General features: G+C 41.5%; 1 protein-coding gene across 1 annotated transcript in view; it reads right to left on the bottom strand.

Annotated features, from left to right (window-relative positions):
* The window catches only part of LOC146855449 (stabilin-2-like), a 1,111,419-nt gene that overhangs the window by 434,666 nt on the left and 653,585 nt on the right, over positions 1-23,168 (bottom strand). The window contains exons 36-37 of the mRNA XM_085653245.1: positions 2,697-2,765; positions 919-1,014 (exon numbers count right to left, since the gene is read on the bottom strand). Of these exons, the coding sequence (XP_085509371.1) occupies positions 919-1,014; positions 2,697-2,765 (165 nt within the window). The remainder of the gene's footprint in view (positions 1-918; positions 1,015-2,696; positions 2,766-23,168) is intronic.

Here is a 23,168-nt window from a genome sequence, read left to right as displayed (position 1 = left end):
GGTGTATTGTGGCATAAAGCAAGTAATTAAAAAGTATCAAGTTCTGTAGCGGCGGCAGTGAAGGAGTGCTACCCTGTGCAAAAGTAAAGAAAGGTGTGTGGTTGCTTAGGAAATGGCAACTACAGCAAGGCGCCCGAGGCAGGACACGAGGAGGAGCCATTACTAATAAAAATATAAAAGCAGACAGGCAATGATGAGCAGACAGTCAGAAGAGAGTGGAAAAGCAGACACCGTTGCAGGAAAGCATGTTGTGCCTGCAAAAGGAGAAAATCATTGAAACAAATAGTGCTCACAGACTGTAAATGAACCAGACTGAGTAACAACACAAGTAAAAGGGACAGTCCTCATGGGAGGTTACAAAAGCAGAAAAGGCCGTACTTAGGAGGGACTACTAAAACTATTCACAAATCAGAAGCAACCATTTTGAATGGACAGTAATTGGAGCCAATTGAAAAGATGGGCTGAAAATGGGTTTCCAGTCCAATACCTGAATACAGCATGTCTTGCACAGACATCGCAAGCACTGCCTAGGCGAGACCTAAAAAGAGTCACATGTAAGGAATGTGAATGCAGGGTTTGACACCTGTTCTCCCATGTATTCAATGGCCTTCACAGGAGGTCACAAATGCCTCTTGCCTAATTAATATGAGTGAGGCGGGAGGTTTTGTGATCTCCAGTAAATGTACAATTTGTAATGTGAATGATTTGTACATGAGGTGCATCGTAAGCTACAGGTCACAAACACTGACTGGTTTGCAACTCATGCTTAGCTTTCAAGTAAAATGTGCAATTCCAAATGTTCACGAGTGCAGTTTATGGTGCGTACCTAACCCTTAGTTGGAAAGCACAAGTCATATTTTTGTGATATCGCATGTACAATTAAAACAAAACTGATAAGTTATAAAATGTTATGCTCACAATAATAGTCCTAGCGCATTTTCGTCTGCATCCAAAATGTACAGTCTTCCTCAATCTTTGATAATCTGTGTACATACAATGCTGTGTTTTTCCTTCCTGCAGAAAATGAAGAACATATTGTTTGTTTATAAAATTATACAAGCACAGGGAATTCATGCATAAACTTGGAAAATATATTATACACCTTTAAAGACTTCATGTGAAAACATTTCCCTAACCCTCATGCTTTGTAAAATATTTCCTTCCTGGGGCGGTCAGTTTTCAACCAGAGCATAATGCTGAACAAACTTTTAATGGCGACTACCCAGATCAGGAGGTGTAGCCGGAGAGTTTACAGTTACTGTATGTCTTTTTTTGGTCATAGAATAGGACTAGTGTGGTATGTTTAGTTGCTAAATAGTATGACAATGTTGTCGATGCAGCCAAAGTATAAAAAAGTAGATTATTAACACACGGTCGAACTCTGTTTACAGATGCTGTTTTTCTGTATCAGCTTCCAAGCACAACTACGAGACATGAAACGTTGTCAGGAGCTCTGCCCATTCTCTCTGTGGCATAATACTCATGGCCAACTATCATCATGCATCTTAAAGAACAAAAACGTTTAATAAGGAGAACGAATCACTCAACTCCAATAACCTTGCACTAGATAATTACCAAATCAAGTGATCATCTTACAATTCATACCCCCACACACTGGCCAACACAGTCATAGCCAACAAAACCAAACCAATGTTTCTACTGCTGCACTAGCAGAGATGAACATGGCAGTCACCACATGCAAAACACATTAACAACATGCACTTCCAAACACAAAAATATGGATAACACATGTTCTATCTGCAAGAAATTGAGGACAAACATGGAATGGAAAGCAAAAAAAAACATACAAATCACAACAATTTAATATTTGATTTATGCCAAGATGCAAGGGAGAAAAGCATAAAGGCCACTGCACATTACAAGCAAGGCAGAGCAGCAACTATGATACCACCCCTGTACTGCAAAGGACTTTCATGGCAGAGAAGAATGTTGTGGTTTGGCAAGGAGAGTACAAAATTAGAACAAAAAACACGTACCCATTAAATGGGGATTTAAAGATTGCCCTAATCAAAAGAGGACACAACTCACATGCCTTGCATAGCGTGGAATAGCCATAAAGTGGGTTGTGTGCAGAAGCTGTGGACAACTTTCACTATGCATGGCCAAACCCTGTGTTTAAAGGAGGTTGGCAGCACTGGAGCTCAGGGTCTGACCAGGGGCCAGGCCTTATAGCCAACCCCTGTAGCACACAGAAAATTGGAAATCCACACATTTCCCAAACCTATACATAAGTAATATTGATAACTTTGTTTTCATATAGCACTCGATACTACAGTTTTTGCCATCTATAAATCAAAGAAGATGCCCATGGCAAGTGTTTAACACGATGAATCAACTTTCCAGCTTTGCTCAAATTACAAACATACAGGGCTGGGAAAGTATGTGCAACTTACCAATGCAAGTGATACCATACAGATGGGCCTTTTCATTTCAACATGCATAATTTATGGATGAACTTGTGTGGGAGTGGACGTGAATAGGCAACAGTTAGCAAACGCCATTTATGCATAAGGATAACTTAAGCACGGAGTAATTTCTTTGTGTATATCCATAGCTTTATGAATCACCTCCATGAACTTGATCGTGCATGCATTTTAGCATAAGTACCGGATCTGTAAATATGCCTATTTTATCACCAGGCAAAATTCTCCCACCATGCACAATTCAATACTTACAATGCTCTCTGTTCCAGGGGGACAACCAGTTGAAAGAAATCTTGAAGCGCGACAGCTGACACATGAGCCCTGAAAAAAATTAAGAAAACCAATTTATATATGTATATATATATCATGTGTTCCTGTTTTTGGGGAGTTTGATACATTACATTGTTTTAAATCCCCTGACTTCGAGTGCCTGTTTCCTCTCATATTAGAGTTTTGAGAGGTATTTGTGGAATATATATATATATATAATATATATATATATATATATATATATATATATATATATATATATATATATATATATATTTATATATATATTCAGCTCCACACTGTTGGTCGGTAATCGTACCAAATCAGAGAAGACAGCACTCACGGGGAGAGTTCCAACGGTACATTTATTTCAGGAACTCAGGGCGTACAACAGACGCGTTTCAGCAGGTCGCCTTTCTCGATGTTTAACACGAAACGCCGGTAACGCCATTGCCTTATATTCATAATTCATAATAGTGACAGCCGTCCTTGATGACCCAACTTTTCGTAGGGACTGGGCCCAAATCGCGTGGCACTGCACCCGCGATTGGCTCGTATTAATTATAAAAACTGCTCTCAGGCTGTCAGAGGCGTTAATGGTTGAAATTCAATTAACCGAAACACATTTCCGGGCAGTTTTGTCTGGTTACAAAAAGAAATTGGATGAGCTCAATAAAGAGATCAATGAATATAAGGACTCTTTAACACAGTCTAAAGCTCAGAAATTTCAGAAAGATCTTAAACGCTTCTCATTTAACAAAATCTACCCTTATGCCAATCCGGATTTTGTCCCTCCAACTGACAGCAATGACCAGACACATAGTGCTGATGACAATGATTCCTTTTCTAGTGGATCAAGTAACGAGAGTACTAAATCCAGACAGCGAGGCAGAGGCAGAAATAGACCTTACCACTTTCAATCTAATTGGCAACCGTTTTCCAACCAAGGGGGTCAGGGATATTACAATCAATTTCAACCACCACAGTTCCCAATGATGGGTTGGAATCCTGGCTATGCCCAAATGCCTCCCTTTCCACCCAACACGTTCCGCCCTCCTTTTTTAGACAGAGGCCGACGAGGACGAGGGCGAAGAAGGGGAAACAGCCAAGTACACTGGGAGCAGGAAGAAGGGATGGGGAACAATACACGGAGCAAGGCGGGAACCAGCAACCAGAGAGTCTAGTGTTCAATCTTTCCTCAGTGACATTGACACAGACAGAGAGCAAAGTACTCGAAAGAGGACTAGGTTTTGTGCCATCGGCACGCTTGGACCGCTTCCGTTTACAATGTGAACTCTCCGAATTTTTCAGAAAACTAAAATTGAAATCTTTTTTTGAAAAAAACCAACCTGATGTCCATGTAGATCATCCCAGTGACACTGCCTTACGCCTGAAGTCTACATTCACACCTCCCCCCCACCTGGTCCCAGCAGAAATCACTGCATTTGAACAAGCAGTTATCAATGATGTTGAAGCCCAGGCTTCAACATCATTGATAACTGCTTGTTCAAATGCAGTGATTTCTGCTGGGACCAGGTGGGGGGGAGGTGTGAATGTAGACTTCAGGCGTAAGGCAGTGTCACTGGGATGATCTACATGGACATCAGGTTGGTTTTTTTCAAAAAAAGATTTCAATTTTAGTTTTCTGAAAAATTCGGAGAGTTCACATTGTAAACGGAAGCGGTCCAAGCGTGCCGATGGCACAAAACCTAGTCCTCTTTCGAGTACTTTGCTCTCTGTCTGTGGCAACTTTACACTGGCTTCCTATTCGCAAGAGGATCGCTTTTAAGGCGTTGACCTTGGCCTATAAGGCTCTTCATAAGGAGGGAGCCAAGTACCTCCAAAAGAGACTGGTTTTTTACCATCCAACCAGGTCTCTGAGGTCGGAAGCCCTGCATTTTTCTGTTGTCCCCCGGGTAAAGAAAGCGCGCCTCGGAGGCCGCTCGTTTGGATTGCTGGCTTCTCAGCTGTGGAACTCTTTACCACTGGCCCTTCGGGGAGCCAGCAGCCTATTAGCTTTTAGGAAAGGCCTTAAAACTTGGTTGTTTAGTCAGTAGCTGGTTCGGCGTGAATCTCTGGCCCATTCTTCTGTTAGTTCTATTTGGTGTTATGTTTTTTATGTTGCAGTTTTATCTCTTTCTCCATTAAAGCGCCGGGACACTCTTTTTGAGTAGCCGTGCGCTATAGAAATGTAAAAAAAAAAAAAAAAAAAAAAAAAAAACAGGATCAAGGAGCATACAAGAATATGAATGCCCAGGAGTTCCAGGCTCTACAATCGTTGCAAAACAATTCTGCCATCGTGATAAAACCTGCGGATAAGGGTGGAGGCATTGTAATTCAGAATGCAACTGACTACGATCTTGAATGCAGGCGTCTACTAAACGATGCTAAGAACTACACCCCTTTAACCACTGATCCCTCTATGACTCTGAAAACTACTATATGTAATCTTGTTGAACATGCTGAGTCAAGTGGTTTTATAAGCAAGCAAGAGGCTGATTTTTTGACAAAAGGCAAAGGCATTACCCCTTACTTCTATACTCTGCCGAAAATCCATAAAAATAAGTTACCCCCTCCAGGTCGCCCAATTGTATCGGGTATTGGCTCTCTTTTAGAGCCCCTGTCGATTTTTTGCGACTTTTTTCTAAAACCCATAATACAGGACACACCAACCTACCTCAAAGACACCAAGAGTTTTCTGGCAGCATTACAGGAGCTAAGGATAGACCCTGACAATACTATATTAGTCTCTCTGGATATCGAGAGTCTTTATACGAGCATTCCACAAGACAATACCATCCAGGTTATTGGGGAAGCTCTTGACTCCGTTGATTGGCCGTTTCAAACACCCAAAGGCTTTATCATCGATTGTGCCACTTTGGCCCTAAAGAGGAATTTTTTTGAATATCAAGGAACACTATACCTCCAGTCAACTGGTACTTCGATGGGCAGCACTTTTGCGCCTAGTGTGGCAGGACTTTATGTTTTTGACTTCGAACGTAAATTCATCCTAAGCCCACAGAATCCTTTTTCCTCCTATCTTTCCTTTTGGAAAAGATATATTGATGACATTTTTATCATCTGGCAGGGCCCTGAGAGTATCCTTCATGATTTTTTACTATGGATAAACACCTGCGATCCTCATCTGTTATTCACCAACTCTTTCCATAAGGATGAGATGATTTTTTTGGACGTGGTAGTCACCAAAATGGATGGGGCTTTGGTAACAAAAACTTACCATAAACTTACAGCCAAAAACAACCTTCTGGCTTTCTCCAGTTTTCACCCTCGACCACTCCGGGAAAATCTCCCCTATGGTCAGTATCTACGCATCAGGCGGAACTGTAGTAAGGTGGAGGACTTTCGTAAACAGGCCAGTGAACTGACACAAAAATTAAAACAGAGGGGCTATCCTGACACAATTCTAACGAAAAGCTACAAACGAGCCAGAAATCAACCTAGAGAGGTCCTGTTGCAAACCTTTCCCAAAGAATCCACGGATCCACCATTGACGTGTGTAACTACTTACAACGTTGCATCCAATGCTGTTGCAAAATCAGTTAACAGACATTGGAGGATTCTGACGAGCAACAACAAGAATTGGGAAAGACCCCTTTTTGCATATAAGAAAGCCACAAGTATTAAGGACTCCCTTGTTCATACAAGACCGAGGATCCTAAGGAAACCCACTGTACCCTCTGTTCTCGACACTTGGGGCTTACCACCTGTATATGGCCACTATCCTTGTGGGTCATGCAGTGTGTGCCACCTCACGTCGCCTACAAAAACTCTACCTTTGGAAATGGGCAAAATCTGGACTCAACGTAGTCACACCAACTGTAACACGACCGATGTGGTCTATTTAATCACATGCCCTTGTGATCTGAAGTATGTGGGCATGACCACACGTAAGGTCAAGTTACGCATTGGGGAGCATCGAAGCAAAATCCGTTGCAAAAAAAGCATGACAAAACTAACGGAACATTTCCTACGATTCCAACACACTGCGGATGATCTACACTGGACCATCATAGAGCAATCAAAACCCTCCCTACTGTTTGAAAAAGAACAGCGGTGGGTTTACCGCCTATCGACACATCTACGGGGACTCAATGATAATATCCCGTGGGGATCTGTGTTGAGACGAACGAACTAATGGTGTCTGGACAATTGAATCCCTCTGCCCTGGTATTATGTTCCTGAAAAGTCACAGGTCCCTATCCACTTAACCTCTCCACCTGATTGTCCTCCCAAATAGAATTCCCCATCTTACATCAACAATCATGTCATTATGAGGTTATTCATTATCTGCCTGAGTAAAGACGTGATTTACTGATTTTTCACGGGACATGGGGATACTTCTAGATCATATGTCACTCGTTTCTCGGATTTGTTTGCGCTTAATCGAGGATGTCGATAAAGTTTCGAAAGAAGGTAATCTGACACATAGTCCTTCTTCTCAACCCAGGACTAGCGATACAGTCTGTTTTCCATGTCTACACTACTGATGCGTGCGCATACCGGCAGGGGCAGACTCTTCCTGGTTTCCCGCCACGGCTGCCACTATTTAAACACGAATACGTGCTTTCACTTTGACTCCGGGCTCGGCGGTCATTCGTAGGTGAAATCGCCTGGCTGAGGACTTGGACGATGTAAGTACCGCTGTTAGAAAATCTCTTTTTTCTTCTTTGAAGCGGAACTTTGAGACACAACGGGATAACGGACTACAGGAGTTTGACATTTTCCCATTTGTCTCTCTCTATCACAGTTGTTCTGTAGTCCCGCCACCCGCTTGTTTGCCCAAGGAGCACTTCCTCGTCTTCTTTTACGTAAGCCTCATCTTAATTTTTAATTTTTATTTTTCCGTCTTCCCAAATTATGTCGAAGCACTGAGGATCACTCACTGCCCTTCCCATTGACATATATTTGCATGTGCCATAGTTTTAAAAGAGATCACCACAGAGTCAATAAGCCATTTTGTATACCCAGACTCTTGAGCAAATCGGCTCAACTGTTTGTTTGCTCCTAACTGGTTGCAGACTTGTCTGGAAGATCTAAAAGAAATAGAGTTCTTGTCCTCACGGTTTGCACCGTGTTATATTATGAGCCATGTTAAACTACAGGGACAATGTGAATGAGTGTTTGTCTGATATTTGATCTGGTTTTTTGATATACACAGTATATTCAATGTCTGTATGTTGATTCTAATATACACACATCTCTTACAGATAAACGAGGTTTCCCTTGAATCAGTGTGATGTAGCGCTTAAATGTTTGAAAATTGTAGGGGTGCGTTATATTCATTGTTAGTCGGCACCCGCATATAATCAAATGTGTACTCAGGTATTTTGTGTGCAATGTATTAAGAACTGTATAACCTATGTCGATTTCAATAGAAGTGTTAGCTATGTACAAGCATCTTATGTATATATTGAAGCAATGCATAGAGCTTAGTCCTTTTGAACAATGTGATGTTAAAACGTGTAGATTAGAATTCGTGTCTGTAGACTGTTTAGTTTGACCACACATGAAAGAAAGACGTAAATGTCAATACTGTGATTTAAACCTGCTTGTGTAACCGAAGTAGTGGCCAGAATTCGCATATATCGTTGAGGCGAAAGGCCTGGTATTTTCTTATGTTAGCCAAGGGCAATAGGCCAAAAAGGATTTATTCCAGTAGAGGTTTTAGGCTGTAGTAAATTGCAAGTTAAAAGATGTGAAGTATGTCTGCCTTGCATGATCTCACCCCAGGTGCAAGGACAGTTGCTCGTTAGTAGAGAAGCTCTTTGTTCACAAATTGACTTATGTAGTAAAAGCCAGACATGGGAGTGCATTGGAATGTGCCAATCGTAACTCCTAGTGCGGATGGCGTCTGGGACTCAAGGCCAAGCGATGGACGATGGAACTGGACAGCGCTCTGTGGAAAATTACTGAAAGTCGACCCCGCAGAAGAGGAGGCGCAAAGGGCGTGTTCTGAGATTTGGGGTTCTGTATTAGGGACAGCGCCCCGAGGGTGGAGGCAGATCAGAGCAGCCCAGGGCAGAGGAAGGCTAGGCGAAGGGATAGAGGGGGCAACTTAGAACAAGCTCTCTAAGTGATGACTTCTCAGGAAGTTTCACTCTGACACCTTTTACTCGACGAGGGTCTCAAGGGATTGCTAAGTAGGGATGTCATCTAGTGCAGAGTAGGGACAGAGATGGTATGGTTCAGTGCCCCTAGTATCGACATTTGCTTGGTGGTTTTCTACCTCATGCTTTTAGAGATCGTACTTTTAGTTATTTTTAGCCGTATGCGGATTCTTCGTAGAGTAGCATTTGTGTTAGTGCCTATGTACTTGTTGTGCCTCGTATTGAGGACTTTGTACCTTCAAATCTTTATGCTGATAATAAAAACCAGAGAGCCAAGAGATTAAGTCTCGAGTCCTTGATTATGGCAAATTGTGGACAGTAATTTTGATAATTGTGTTTTTCCCTCCACGCTATTGGGCAAGTAAAAAGTTCCATACGACCAGAGTGGGTTCTAGTAGATAATTGCGAGATACTAAAATGGGCCGGAGCAAGTGGAAGACCCCTGATGTAACCGTGAGTGTATCGGTTCGTTTACACCTGAGGTTTGGATAAGCCTTAGCGTGCTTATACCGCCAAGGTGTTTTTTCTCATGATTAGGTCCTGACGAAAGCTTGGTGAAACACATAAATAAGCTGAAACATGTTGACCACTTGATCATAAGCAGGATTGGCCTGACCAATTTAAAGCCAGGAATCGATATCCACCACCTTTTTTAATTTGTTCATATGACGCCATCATTAAAAAAATTTTGGCAGACGACATATGACTTTTAACTCACCTTTGATTCACTGCACACTACACTTTCTAATCTGAATACAGTTGCTCCGCTATACTAAAAGCGTCGAAGCACACCAGAGGCGCACAAGGCACCACTGGCAAAACCCCATGATGAAGCATGTCACCAACTATGTTGGTGAGTGAGGGTTTTATTTTAATATCAGATTGATTCTGTCTCACTAGCACTCAGTGCATTATCTAAGAGTTCAACTAGTTGGTTGTATCCCTTTCTATATACACTCTTACGTTGTTTTTTTCATCACAGGAGGTGAGACATCGGGTGAAGATATAGACAGAGGCCATGATGTCGAGGTCACCCCTTTTCACCAAGAGTTCAAACTGATTCGCAAACAACAGCAACAGGGGGGCAACGGCAAACCCCTGGAATCCTCGGCAAGAGGAAGACGAGGCGGGGGGGTGGGGGCCGCAAGAAACGACCACTCGCCACCGGTAACCCGCAGCAAGAAGAGCTTCAACAAGCGGAGGTAGACGGAAATAACCTCACGATCATTAACCTGACACCTAAAATCCTCACAGAAATTGAAATATCGGTTTTGAAACTAGGACTTTCGTTTTGTCCCCAACGTAAAATGGAATTCGCACAAACAAGGATTGATTTATTTAAGTTCATTCGTAAGTTAAAATTACACAAATATTTTAAGTTGAAACCAACTACGAAAAAGAGTCAATCCATTGACATTGGTGAAAAAGAAAAACATGTTGGGATTCTAACAGGTATCGACCTCGGAGTACTACGAACTATGGACAGTTTATTAGAAATTAATGTGGAAGCCGGTGAGACAACCATTAGCCAAACTCAACTATTGGCTGATCTAGAAGTACCACAGAAAGGTGGAGGCAGCCCATTCAAACCTACATCTGTCTTTCTTCCACAAATGCCCACGGATGCGGTGGACATATTTTCGGATTTGGTCATGAAGGATTTAATGCGACTTCGGAGTGAAGAAAAATATCGTAGGGGCAACAACAATTTTTCCAGAAAACAGCAATTGGCACTAGAAAAACTATGCAAAGATGATACACTTGTTTGCAAACCTTCGGACAAAGGAGGTAACATTGTTCTACTGACCCAAGAGCAATATCATCAGGAGGTTTGTCGGCAATTAACCGATACCTCCTATTATGAAAAAACGAATGTGCAACTTTACAATCAGGGTATCACTGATTACCATCTTATGATATCTACTTGGTATAGTAAGAACCTACTGGACGTGGAAGAACATTTGTTTCTTAGGTGTTTGAATCCAACAATTCCGACCTTTTCCTATCTACCTAAGGTCCATAAAGATATGACAACCCCCCCTGGAAGGCCCATAGTGGCATCTATGGGTAGTTTAACTGAACATCTGTCCACTTACATTGATCATTTTTTATTTCAACAGGTGGTACAATTGAAATCGTATCTTAGGGATACTAAAGATTTTCTTGTACATATTGAAAAAGTGAAATGGGAAGAAGGTTTCTGTCTAATGGTATTGGATATTGCCAGCCTCTATACCTGTATAGCACATACTGATGGGCTAAGAGCAGTAAAGTATTTTCTAGCTAACCGCCCATTATGCTTTATGGATCACAATGCCATGATTGTGGAGTTCATTGATTTTTGCTTGACGCATAACATATTCATCTATCAGAGACAACTGTACAGACTGGTCTCTGGTACGGCAATGGGCACCTGCTTCGCCCCCAGCTATGCAAATCTTTTCGTAGGCTGGTGGGAGGAGCAGGTATGTATAAATCAATGGAGGGAGAAAGAAGGGGTATGTCATGGCCGAGAATCTAGGCCTGAGTTACTCAACTGATGAGATCAATGCAATCCTATCCCTCCCTTCACTTTTACAAGACAAAGACCTAACACAAACCTTAACACAGACCTCTGATTGGGATGAACTATCAGAGTTGAAAAAGGAACAGGTACGCACAGCCATTCATGGGATCATAATGACTGAGTACCTCCGTGCTAATGCAGCACCCAGAGGCCTCTGGGTGAACAACGCCCCACGCATTTTTCTTCACGACCTAGTTTTCCGAAAAGATTGGTCTTCCATCTCATGGAAATGTACAAGAGACTATTTAGTCCTGATCATTAAAACAGCTACCAGACTCACTGAAGAACTTATGATCAAGATCCAGATGAGTGAAACCAAGCTGAAAAATATGGTACATCTTACTGTGTATAAGAAAAGACTAGAAGAAATCAATAAAGCGATGAGTGAAACTAAAGACTATATAACACAAAACAAAATCCAAAAACTTGGTAAAGATTTAAAGAAATTTTCAATGGAAAGAATGCACCCATATAGTGCAGAAGACTATAAAGCCCCAGAGGATAATTTTGATCAAAACTCTAGCTATTCCAGCGCAGGTTCCTCCTCTAATGGCTCAGACTGGAGTGGTGAAGAGACCTTCACACCGAGGAGAAATAGAGGACAATATAGACGCCAGAACAGAAGGAGACCTAACAATTGGTATAATCCCTATTTTGGCTTTCCTCAACATCCAGCTCCTTTCCAGACCTTCAATCCTGCCTTTCAAGGTTGGGCTAGCCCTTTCTTCCCAGGACCACCATCAATGGGCATACCACCACCACCGAATATGAGTCAAGGTTTCACACATAGACCCCCTTTTTTAGGGAGAGGCCAGACAAACACCAGAACAAGAAGAAAAGGGGTGACCTGGGACGATCAACAACGCCAAGTACACACCAGGAGCATGACCAACTCAAAACAAGGGACCAACGCAACGACCTCATCTTCAACTTAACCGATATGCCTCTCACAAAGGGACAAGTTGACGTTCTGAATAAAGGCCTAAGCTATGTCCCCACCCCACCTTTGGATATCTTCAAACTCGAATGTGAGATTGCTGAGTTCTGTAGGAAGTTAAAACTAAAAGCCTTCTTCAAAGATCAAGAAGATTTCGTGAGTGACGGCGACACCAATCTACGCCGGAAATCCACCTTTTGTCCTCTCAACCACCAAGTCCCGGTTGAAATTCTAGCCTTTGAACAAGCTATCATGAAAGAAACAGAAGGCCTCAAAGATCTACAAAAAAGACCATTCATGAATATATCCAATGCCGAACAACAAGCATTGGACTCATTACGAAAAAACGGTGACCTAGTGATTAAGCCCGCCGATAAGGGCGGGGGAATTGTACTGCTCAGTACAGAAAGCTATGACCAACAATGCTCTGACCTTTTATCAGACAGGAAATTTTATGAAGTGATCACGGTAGATCCAACAGAACGTTTACAAAGAACTATCACACTAATGGTGGATGAGGCTGAAATGAACAATTGGATTTCGAAGACCGAGGCAGATTTTCTTCAGGCCCGGACACCAAGGATGCCATATTTCTATTCCCTTCCGAAGATTCACAAGGAACGGAGACCACCCCCAGGAAGACCAATCGTTTCAGGGATAGGATCTGTCTTGGAACCTCTGTCCCAGTTTGCGGATCATTACCTAAAACCCTTGGTACAAAAGACACCTACCTATCTCAAGGATACAGAAGATCTCCTAAACCTACTGCAAGACCAACAACTTGCAGGAGATAAGATGCTCCTAGTGGGTTTGGATGTAGAGAGTTTATATACTAGCCTTCCACAAAAAAAGACACTGGACACCTTGGAAGATTTGCTATTTAGTCAACAATGGGACCACAAGACGCCCAGACATTTTATTCTTGAATGTTGTAGACTGGCGCTCACTGAAAATCACTTTGAGTACAATAACATCATGTACAGGCAATGCCATGGTACTTCCATGGGGAGTACATTTGCGCCGAGTGTGGCCGGACTATATGTGAGTGATTTTGAGACCAAGAACATATTGAGTCTGACTAACCCTTTCCGTAAGCAGATAATTTTCTGGAAACGTTATATCGACGACGTTCTGTTAATCTGGGAAGGAAATAAAGAAACCCTTATCGATTTCCATCGCTGGCTGAATACCAGAGATGAATGGTTGAAATTCACCTATTCAGCCAGTTCCCATACTCTGGATTTCCTAGATGTCACGTTATTCATCGATAACGACACTATCCAGACTAAAACCTTTTTTAAACCTACTGCCAAGAACAGTCTTTTGTCATTCAAAAGCTTTCATCCACGCCCAATGAGGGAGAACTTACCATATGGGCAGTTCCTCCGTCTACGACGAAACTGCAGTAACATCAAAGATTATAAGGAACAAGCGAAAGATCTCTGTAAAAAATTGCAATACAGAGACTACACCCAACACACCATCATGAAAAGCCAAAAAAGGGCCAGAAATCAACAGAGGGGAACCCTCATGGAAACAACGGTGAAGGAACCCACAAAAGACCTGGTCACCTGTGTGAGCACTTACAGTTTGGTATCTAATGAGGTCAAAAAGATCATAAATAAAAACTGGAAAATCCTCACGTCAGGCTCTCTGAAATGGCCAAAACCAAGATTCTCAAGCAAACGAACCAGAAATCTGAAAGATATGCTGGTGCATACCAGACCATCTCCAAAACCGAGTCTGGCCATTACTTCTAGCCTCTGGAACTACACACCAGTAACCGGCCATTACCCTTGTGGTTCCTGTTCAGTTTGCCATCTAACTGAAGCTACTAAGACCCTGCAACTATTGCCAGACTTAAAATGGACTATGAGGAGCCACACGAATTGTAACACTACCCACGTGATATATATGATCACCTGCCCATGCAAATTACGTTACATAGGTATGACCTGCCGCAAAGTCAAGATCCGACTCTGCGAACACAAGAGTAACGTTAAGTGCAAGAAAAGTACAACTAAGATGAGTAGTCACTATCTTGAGAAAGGACACACAGTTGATCATCTGCGATGGGTGGTTCTAGAGACACTAACCATGAAGGACGTCAATGCAGAAAACATCTTGTTCGAAAAAGAGCAGAGGTGGGTTTATCGCTTGCGCACACATACTCATGGACTAAATGATAATATCCCGTGGCTGAGCATCAAAAGATGAGCATTTGACAGTAAATATCACAGGGCGTACTTTTTAAGAACAATATTTTTATGGCGGAATTCAAAAGCATATTACAGCTGTAGTAGTGATCACCAAACAAACAGTACCACACCCTATACGTGGTCACTATACTACGTTATTTCAAAGTTGGAAAATATCAAATGATGACAATTGACACCTTGTGTGTTAGAATACGACGACACTACTTGTTCTGGCAGGAACACACCAGGAGAACGATATTGTGGGAATTTTTCTAATTTTTCTATTATTTCAACCATCCGGGGCTCATCCATTATGAATGAAACAGGACCTTCGCCCACGTTTTTACCCATTGTTCCATCTCAACCATGTCATCAATCTGATTGGTGCAAACAAAGTATTGCCCTACAGAGTACAGCTCCGTAATTACACATCCTCTTATAATTATTGTATTTAAATTAGTGACACTACACCTTACAGCGGATAACCTGAAATTACGAACACTTGCAAAAGGAGATCGTAAAATATTCGGAGTTCTAATCACGTAAATACGACCAACTATGAGACAGAGGTTTGACACTAGTCCTCTTTTGTTGTCTTTGACTTTTCCTTTATTTATTTTTGACCCGGTAACGAAGTGCAACAGACCAGGAGAAGAGAAGCAGTGACAGAACAAGTCACGTATTGCCGCCACAAAGGTACTGCTCCGAGCGCACGAGGACGCCGATGGAAAGACGTTAAGTATTCGAATTCTTAATTCCTTTCTTTTCTTTTTAAAGAGCGGGCACAGTCTACCCTATTTGATGTAACCCTCCGAATGAACAATTAAGGTATTCCTCGCTACATTCGAGAACGCTAAAATGTTGGTTCGTTTCTCTGTATGGTTATCCTTGCTACACCCGGTAAAACACTAAAATGTTGTTTCTCTTGTTGTCTCTCCATTTGATCTCTATGTATGCTACTGAGAGTATATGATGAGGGTCCAGCTTTAGGGTCATTTCCCTTCTTTTGAAATTGCCTAAATCGAGATGTCATTTTCCCCTCCCGTATGCCACATCCGGAAAACGCCAAATATTGTTTTTCTGTGGGATTTAATGCACGCTATTGCGATTTTTGATGAAATTCCGACCTTAGGGTCAGTACCTCTCTTTCTTCTTTAAAAAAATTGCCGAACTTGTAGATATCATCCCCTTTGGATTTCCAAAAAAGTGTTTGTATCTGGGAATCAACTGATATAACCATCTCAAAAAATACCCGTCTCTCATTCAGTACCCGCCCACTGGCATTATTTTTTCAATAGTAAGAGTTACCAGGATAACGATTTACTCCCATACTAATAACTCTCTCGGACTATCCCTGACAGACTGGGTATGTAAACGAACTGATTTTTTGACAGCTTGCATAGCTCTATTTTACTCCCTCTGTATTAATACTAATCTTAATAAGGGACAGACCATAGTATAACATATGAGAATATATCAGGGAGCGCGAAACTTAAATGCCATAAGATGTTACCAATGTCATTATTATTATTTTTTCAATTTATTTGATTTTCCAGTCATTACTAAGAACCTAATGTCGAACTAGGGACACCTTACCTGTTACGATGTATATACCTTGTTGCGGGCGCAATATCTGCACGTTTTTCTCATTTCCAAAAACTTGGTGCCAATCAGGGTTGTGTTATCTGCCCACGATGTTGAACAAGGGACACTTCACCGGTCTCGTTTTGAGTTTCATCGGTGGATGCTAATTTTGAATGTTGTTCTCATTATCAAGAACCTAATGTTAAATTAAGGACACGTTACCTACCTGCAATTGCATAATAATTCCTTTTAGGTGCTGTGTTTTTGGTTTTTTAACTTGTCTTGTAATCTGTTTTTCATCTAGAAGGGAGGGCTGATTTTGCCGTAACTGCATTAGAATGAGTATGAACAGGCCAAATCGGCTATGTTACATGTAATAAGCATTGCCATGTTTATAATTGCTACGACAGTTGATGTCTCGAATTTTGAACATCCTGACAACATGCATATAGACTGTAATCTTACATTTTTCTTCCTCTTTTTTTCACCCAATATTTCATTTACAGATATCTGTTCAAATTGAACACAGACATTTTGGTGAAACAACTGTATTCACCTCTTTTCACGAGGAGGATTCCCTACAAATAGAGAGTCTTCAACACATATACTAGGGTCCTGATGAAAGCCTATATGACCCCTCGGGGCATGACAAAAGGCTGAAACATGTCGACCTATTTTTTGGACACATATTGTTAGTGCACTAGACCCTAAATAGTCTGTTCTGTGCACGAAAAATTCTTTTAAACGTACTTGAATCCAGTCTTATTAAAATTATAAACTGGCTCTTTCAAGTCTTTTAACTTTTCCCTATTTTTCACTCACTGTTTAGCACTTCACTAAAGCACCCAACACGGTTCTCTGATCACAACTGAAAAAACCAGAGGAATTACCTCCGGGTGGAGGAAGCATTCATTAACCCGATGATGATGCTGTCACGCTGTTAAGTAGCGGATAATCGAACATACCGCTAGAATTCCACCAGTGAATCAACACGTGATTGAGGGTTTCTTAACAGTACTTTGTACTGTAGCTATTAACCCTGGTTCTTTCAGGACCTGTGATCCACTCTCCATTTGATATTTAAAAAGGGAGGAGCAGGTAGCCTGGGCCGAACCCAACAGCATTTGGACGGACAGAGTAGTGGTATGGTATTGGTATATCGATGACCTTTTTGTAATTTTTAAGGGCTCCCCTGACTTGGCATCCGAATACATACAAGTCCTGAATGCCAATAATGTAAATTTAAAATTTACAGGGGAGGTTAGTACAGAATCAGTCCACTATTTAGACCTCAGTGTATTTATAGCAGAGGGTAAATTGCACACTAAATTGTATCGTAAACCCACTGCTGGGAATGCTATTTTACACTCTTCAAGCAGCCATCCCAAAAAACTGATTGACAGTATTCCTTATGGAGAACTTTTACGCATAAGGAGGAATAACACCAGAGATCTTGATTTTGAACTTTCAGCAAAAGAAAGCATTGGCCACTTTAGACAAAGGGGCTACAGTGAGGAGGTACTAACCAAAGCTCTTAATAAGGTCCAAGGCATGAACAGGAGTGACCTCTTAAGTGATCCTAGTAAGCCGAGGGAAGAGGAGAATAAAGGAAAATTTAGGATGATCACCACATTCTCTAAGGATGCGGGTCATCTTAAACGTATCTTGAAAAATAATTGGTCGACTCTCCTTTCTGACACCATCATAGGTAGTGATTTACCTTCAAACCCTCTGATCACATTTAAGAAGGCTAGATCCCTTAGGGACACCTTGGTACACAGTTATCATAACACTGTGGGTTTAAAATCACCTTTTGGGGCACTTAATGGTTTTTATCCCTGTGGGAGATGCAAGGCTTGCAAGAAAAGTAAAAGGGTCTTGTTTTACAATGTCCCAGGCCTTAGGGCACCGAAGAAAATCACCAAATTCCTCACATGCACTACTCCATACACCGTATACTGTTTGACCTGTCCCTGCGGACTCCGGTATATTGGCAGTACTATACACCCTGCCAAGATTAGGATCCTTGAGCATATGCGGGCCATTACTAACATGGATGAGTCCTACCCGGTTGCTCGTCATTTCAATCTATGTCACAAACGTGATCGAGACTCATTGACATACTATTGTTTGGATCATGTACCCATTAATCCAAGAGGGGGGGACAGGATTCAAAGACTTAGACGTCTTGAGTCGCGCTATATTATTGATCTACAGAGCAAGAACCCGCTAGGCTTAAATAGCAGTGAAGAATTAGCTGTACATTTGGGAGATTAATGAATGAATTATGTGTATGCACATTTTGACATTTGTGACTGTCTTCTGTGTTTGGAGTTATGATTTCATCCATTGAATTATTAGGAATACTGTACTTATTTGTATTTTGCGTTTAGTACGACATTTAGAAGCCGCTGCCCATTGCACTATATCCTGGGAGGGGTATTTTGTTTGCGCTTTACTTTTATGTATGAGGTCATGCCCATTCAGGGCTCAATTGTGTTGTTTTATGAACTGTATTAATCTATGCACTTCGTAACATACATTGATTTACGGTGATACGATACTACTTTGAATATTCAAAGATGGCGGAATATTAGTACCCTGATTGTGGGGATCTGCCGCATTAGTCCTTTCACTGTGTTGATTATAATTTGTTAGCGCGAATTATGAATATAAGGCAATGGTGTTACCGGCGTTTCGTGTTAAACATCGAGAAAGGCGACCTGCCGAAACGCGTCTGTTGTACGCCCTGAGTTCCTGAAATAAATGTACCGTTGGAACTCTCCCCCGTGAGTGCTGTCTTCTGTGATTTGGTACGATTACCGACCGACAGTGTGGAGCTGAATTTTGATGGCGGGAGCACCCCCGCCGTGACTAGCACCGTACATGTGTGCATTGGGCTGGTGCAACCCAGGAGCAGAGATATATATATATATATATATATATATATATAGATATATATATATATATATATATATATATATATATATATATATATATATATATATATATAAATTCCAACGCAGTAATCAACCTCACTACTTTGCCCTTATCAACAGCGGAAATGTCAGTCCTGGGATTAGGCTTATCATACTGTCCCCCTTGCAACTTTAATTATGCAGATACAAGAATGGACACATTCAGATTTATACGCAAACTGAAATTAAATAAATTTCACATTTTACATCCCAACAGGAAAAATACTTTGCCAACATCAGAAAATCTAGAGAGTCCTTCACTACTAACAGCGGGCGATGTGGATCTTTTTCAAACAGCATGTGATCTGCAGAATGAACAAGGAGGGGCAGTCAACACCGGGGGTTTTTCGCAGCACAATACAAAAAGAGCATTTGAAACACCATTTAAGCCTAAATCCACCTTTCAACCAATCATGCTACGCGACAATTTGGATGTCTATCATGAACTTGTTGTGCAAGATTTGAAGAAACTACATATTGCTACTAATAAAGTCCGCCACCGTATGAATAAACAAAATTTATGCTATCAACAACTCATGAAGAAATTGGAGGCAAATACTGACATAATTGTAAGACAGGCGGACAAAGGAGGCAACGTGGTTTTATGGCCACGGCAGCTTTACATGGAGGAAGCTGAACTGCAATTGTCTGACACAGAATGCTATAAAAAGAGCAATAACCATACTGTTAAATGGGCATGGGATGACCACTATCGCAAGCTCCTGGCCTGGAGAAGTGGGGGCTTGTTAACGAACGAGGAATATCGTTTTCTGAAAAAGGAACATCCTGTTATCCCCACATTTTACTTGATTCCCAAGGTGCATAAAAACATTGCCAAACCACCAGGCAGGCCAATAATCTCGGCTATCAACAGCGCCTTGGAAAACACCTCTATATATGTGGATTTTTTTCTTCAGGAGTGGGTCAGGGGATTAAATTCATATGTACAAGACACATCTGATTTTCTGCGCAAAATTGAACATATAACATGGGAGGCAGACATGTTACTAATGACTCTCGATGTAACATCCCTCTATACTTCGATAAGACATTGTGATGGCCTGAAGGCGGTGTAATATTTTTTAGATTTGAGACCAATAAGTTGTGTGTCCCACAACAAAATGTTATTACAGATGATAACTGCATGTCTTGAGCAGAATTTTTTCCTTTTCAATAACCAGGTCTACCAGCAGATCCAGGGCGTGGCCATGGGGGCCTGCTTCTCCCCCAGTTACTCATGTTTACACATGGGACTGTGGGAGGAGCGGGTCCTGATGGGCGAGGTCAAGGATTTTATGGTGAATCATGTTGTTTTGTACCTGAGGTTTATTGATGATTTGTTTTTTATTTGGAAAGGATCAAAACAGAGTGCACAGGCATTTGTTGATAAACTTAACAAGAATTGCTTAAATTTGCAATTCACATCAGCCATGAGTGATAATTCTGTATTTTTTCTTGATGTGGAGTTGTATGTGCAGGATAACAAATTGGTCACAAAGCTATATAGAAAGCCCACTGCGGGGAATACAATTCTTCATGCCTCTAGTCATCATCCCCAGCACTTAATACGTAGCATCCCGTATGGCGAGATGCTGCGTATACGACGGATCTGCAGTTCGGACACGGACTGCATCCGTGCCCAAGATGCCAGTAAACTTCGCTTCTTGGAAAGGGGCTATTCATGTAAAATCATTGACAGTGCGATTAAGAAAACAAGAGGCTTATCTAGATGTGAAATCTTGGTCCCCAAAAAGAAACAAGTTACTTCTAGTGAGGACACTTCGAGTGTGCAGTACAGGATCATTCTAACCTTCAGTAGACAACATCAGGAGTTAAGGAAAATCTACTCCCGTAATTGGAACTTGGTACAGGGGGATCCCATTATTGGCGATTTAGTAGCCAATAAACCAGTTCTAACTTTTAGGAGATCAGTCTCGATGAATAACAGGTTAGTTAGCAACTGTCCTGAACTTAACATTTCTACAACCTGGATGGCACAAATCAAGGGTTTTAAAAAGTGTTCCACTTGTAAGGCTTGCAAATTTGGACTAAACAAAACCCATTACATCAGTCCTTTTAAATCTGAACCCACCCTGATTAAGAAGAGAACTACGTGCAAGACAGAATATGCTGTGTATGTGCTGGAGTGTCCTTGTGGACTGAAATATGTGGGTAGCACTAGGTTACCGGTCCATAAAAGGATACTCCAGCACATCAGAGCTATCACAGGGAAGGATCAGGCATATCCTGTCGCTAGACATTTTGAGCTGCTACATGACAGTAACCCCAAGTTTCTCCATTACTTTGTTATTGATATGGTTCCACCAATGAAACGGGGTGGTAATCGAGAGGGCAAATTGCGCCTTTTGGAGACACGATATATCTTGGAGCTCAACACAAAGAATCCGGCTGGATTAAATGCTAGTGAGGACTTTTTCACCTGTCTATAGGATCTGTATGTCCCTTAGATGTTGGGTATGTTCATGACGCGTGTGTGATGAGAGACAGCTTTAAATGACGAACAGTGAAAAGAATGGGATATATGAGAATTGAGGGAATTAAAATAAACATCTATTACCAAGAGATGGTAATAACATATATGAATTTAGATCCCATACATCTTTTTAACTGTTTTACAATATGGAAACTATCTGGTATATAAAATAACTTTTTTTTAAGGGGAAGGAATACATCCTTTGCACTATTTTGCACTATTTGCACAAACTTTTTGAGTGGGTTTTTTTAATTGTAGATACAACAATGGGAGTATTGGCTTATAATGACGGCCCACTTGGGCTGTATTGTTCATCTGATAAAATATAGAAAGATAGCTGGTCATTGATGGAAGTGTCAGCAACATATTGACCGAGAACTCATTAAGAAGGAATACGCACATCGTAGGGAGGTCTATCTGACATCTAAAAGAAATGTTGTAAACAAAAAATGCATATGTACTGTTATAAATATTTATAGCATGCATAAATCAACACAGGATAATCTGTTTTTTTTTATATATTCAGGTTTTATAGATTTATATATTTTTATAAGTATTTATTCTATGTATTTATACAATGATGGATCTTACTGTGTTTATATGTTGACATGTCGTAGTATTTCTTCTATGTCAATAAGGTTGCAATGACACCTGAAAGCCATTTCCTGTTTACTACTTTAAATACCACTCTTGCCGTTAGCAATGTGTCATGTGATCAAGACCCGAGTGGGGGTCGAAACACGTTATGACGGACAGGCTGGGCAACTAAATAAAGTACCTTGGTTGGCACAAATCGTTTGGGTCCGCTTTTCGCCTCTGTGTTCGAGCGAAGCACTGGCAGTGGCGTTTTGCATTCATATATATATATATATATATATATATATATATATATATCTACTGGCGGTCGCCAGTAGATAGTTATAGCTAGGACCTATTTTCCATAGGAAATCCGCAACATTCTATTTGGAATAACGTTGGCGCCGATTGACGAATCTTCGCAAAATTTTCCAAGCTTTTGCCCAGCTCTGCTCCGCTCCCACCCTGAAAGTTTCGCGGTGATTCGTCAAGCGGCTGAGAAAAAAGGGGGTCCCAAAACGGGTTTTCCCCATGCAATTTCCCATAAGACCTGTTGTCGCAGCTACAGCCTGAACTGCTGAACGGAATTACACCAAATTTGGCAAAGAGGTAGTCCTCAGTTCAGACTCGTGCCATTTGCTTAAATGGTGTAAATCCGTTCAGTAGTTCCTGAGAAAATTACAGTTAAAAGTACATATATATCTATGCCGAGGAGGATCCGCGGACCCTCCCCGCACCCAGCGCGCACCCTGCCGTGCACGAGCTGAATGCTAATTGGCTGTCAACACTCCAGATCAGGAAGTGTTGGCAGCCATCTTGTGCCTCAGTAGAAACGAGGCACAAGAAGTCCCCCAAAAAACATCACAAAACGCGAAAAGGGGGCAAGGTAGAAACACCCTGACCCCCTAGGCCTGCTCAGGGGGTCCCACAAGGACCCCCAAGGCCCCAATTTTTTTTTTTTAAATAAAATCGCGGGATGCGCATAGGGTCCGC

This window comes from Triturus cristatus, chromosome 4_1, assembly GCF_964204655.1.
Source record: "Triturus cristatus chromosome 4_1, aTriCri1.1, whole genome shotgun sequence".
Lineage (NCBI taxonomy): Eukaryota > Metazoa > Chordata > Amphibia > Caudata > Salamandridae > Triturus > Triturus cristatus.
The sequence above is the reverse complement of the archived record's forward strand: the minus strand, read 5'-3'. Positions and strand labels throughout refer to the sequence as shown.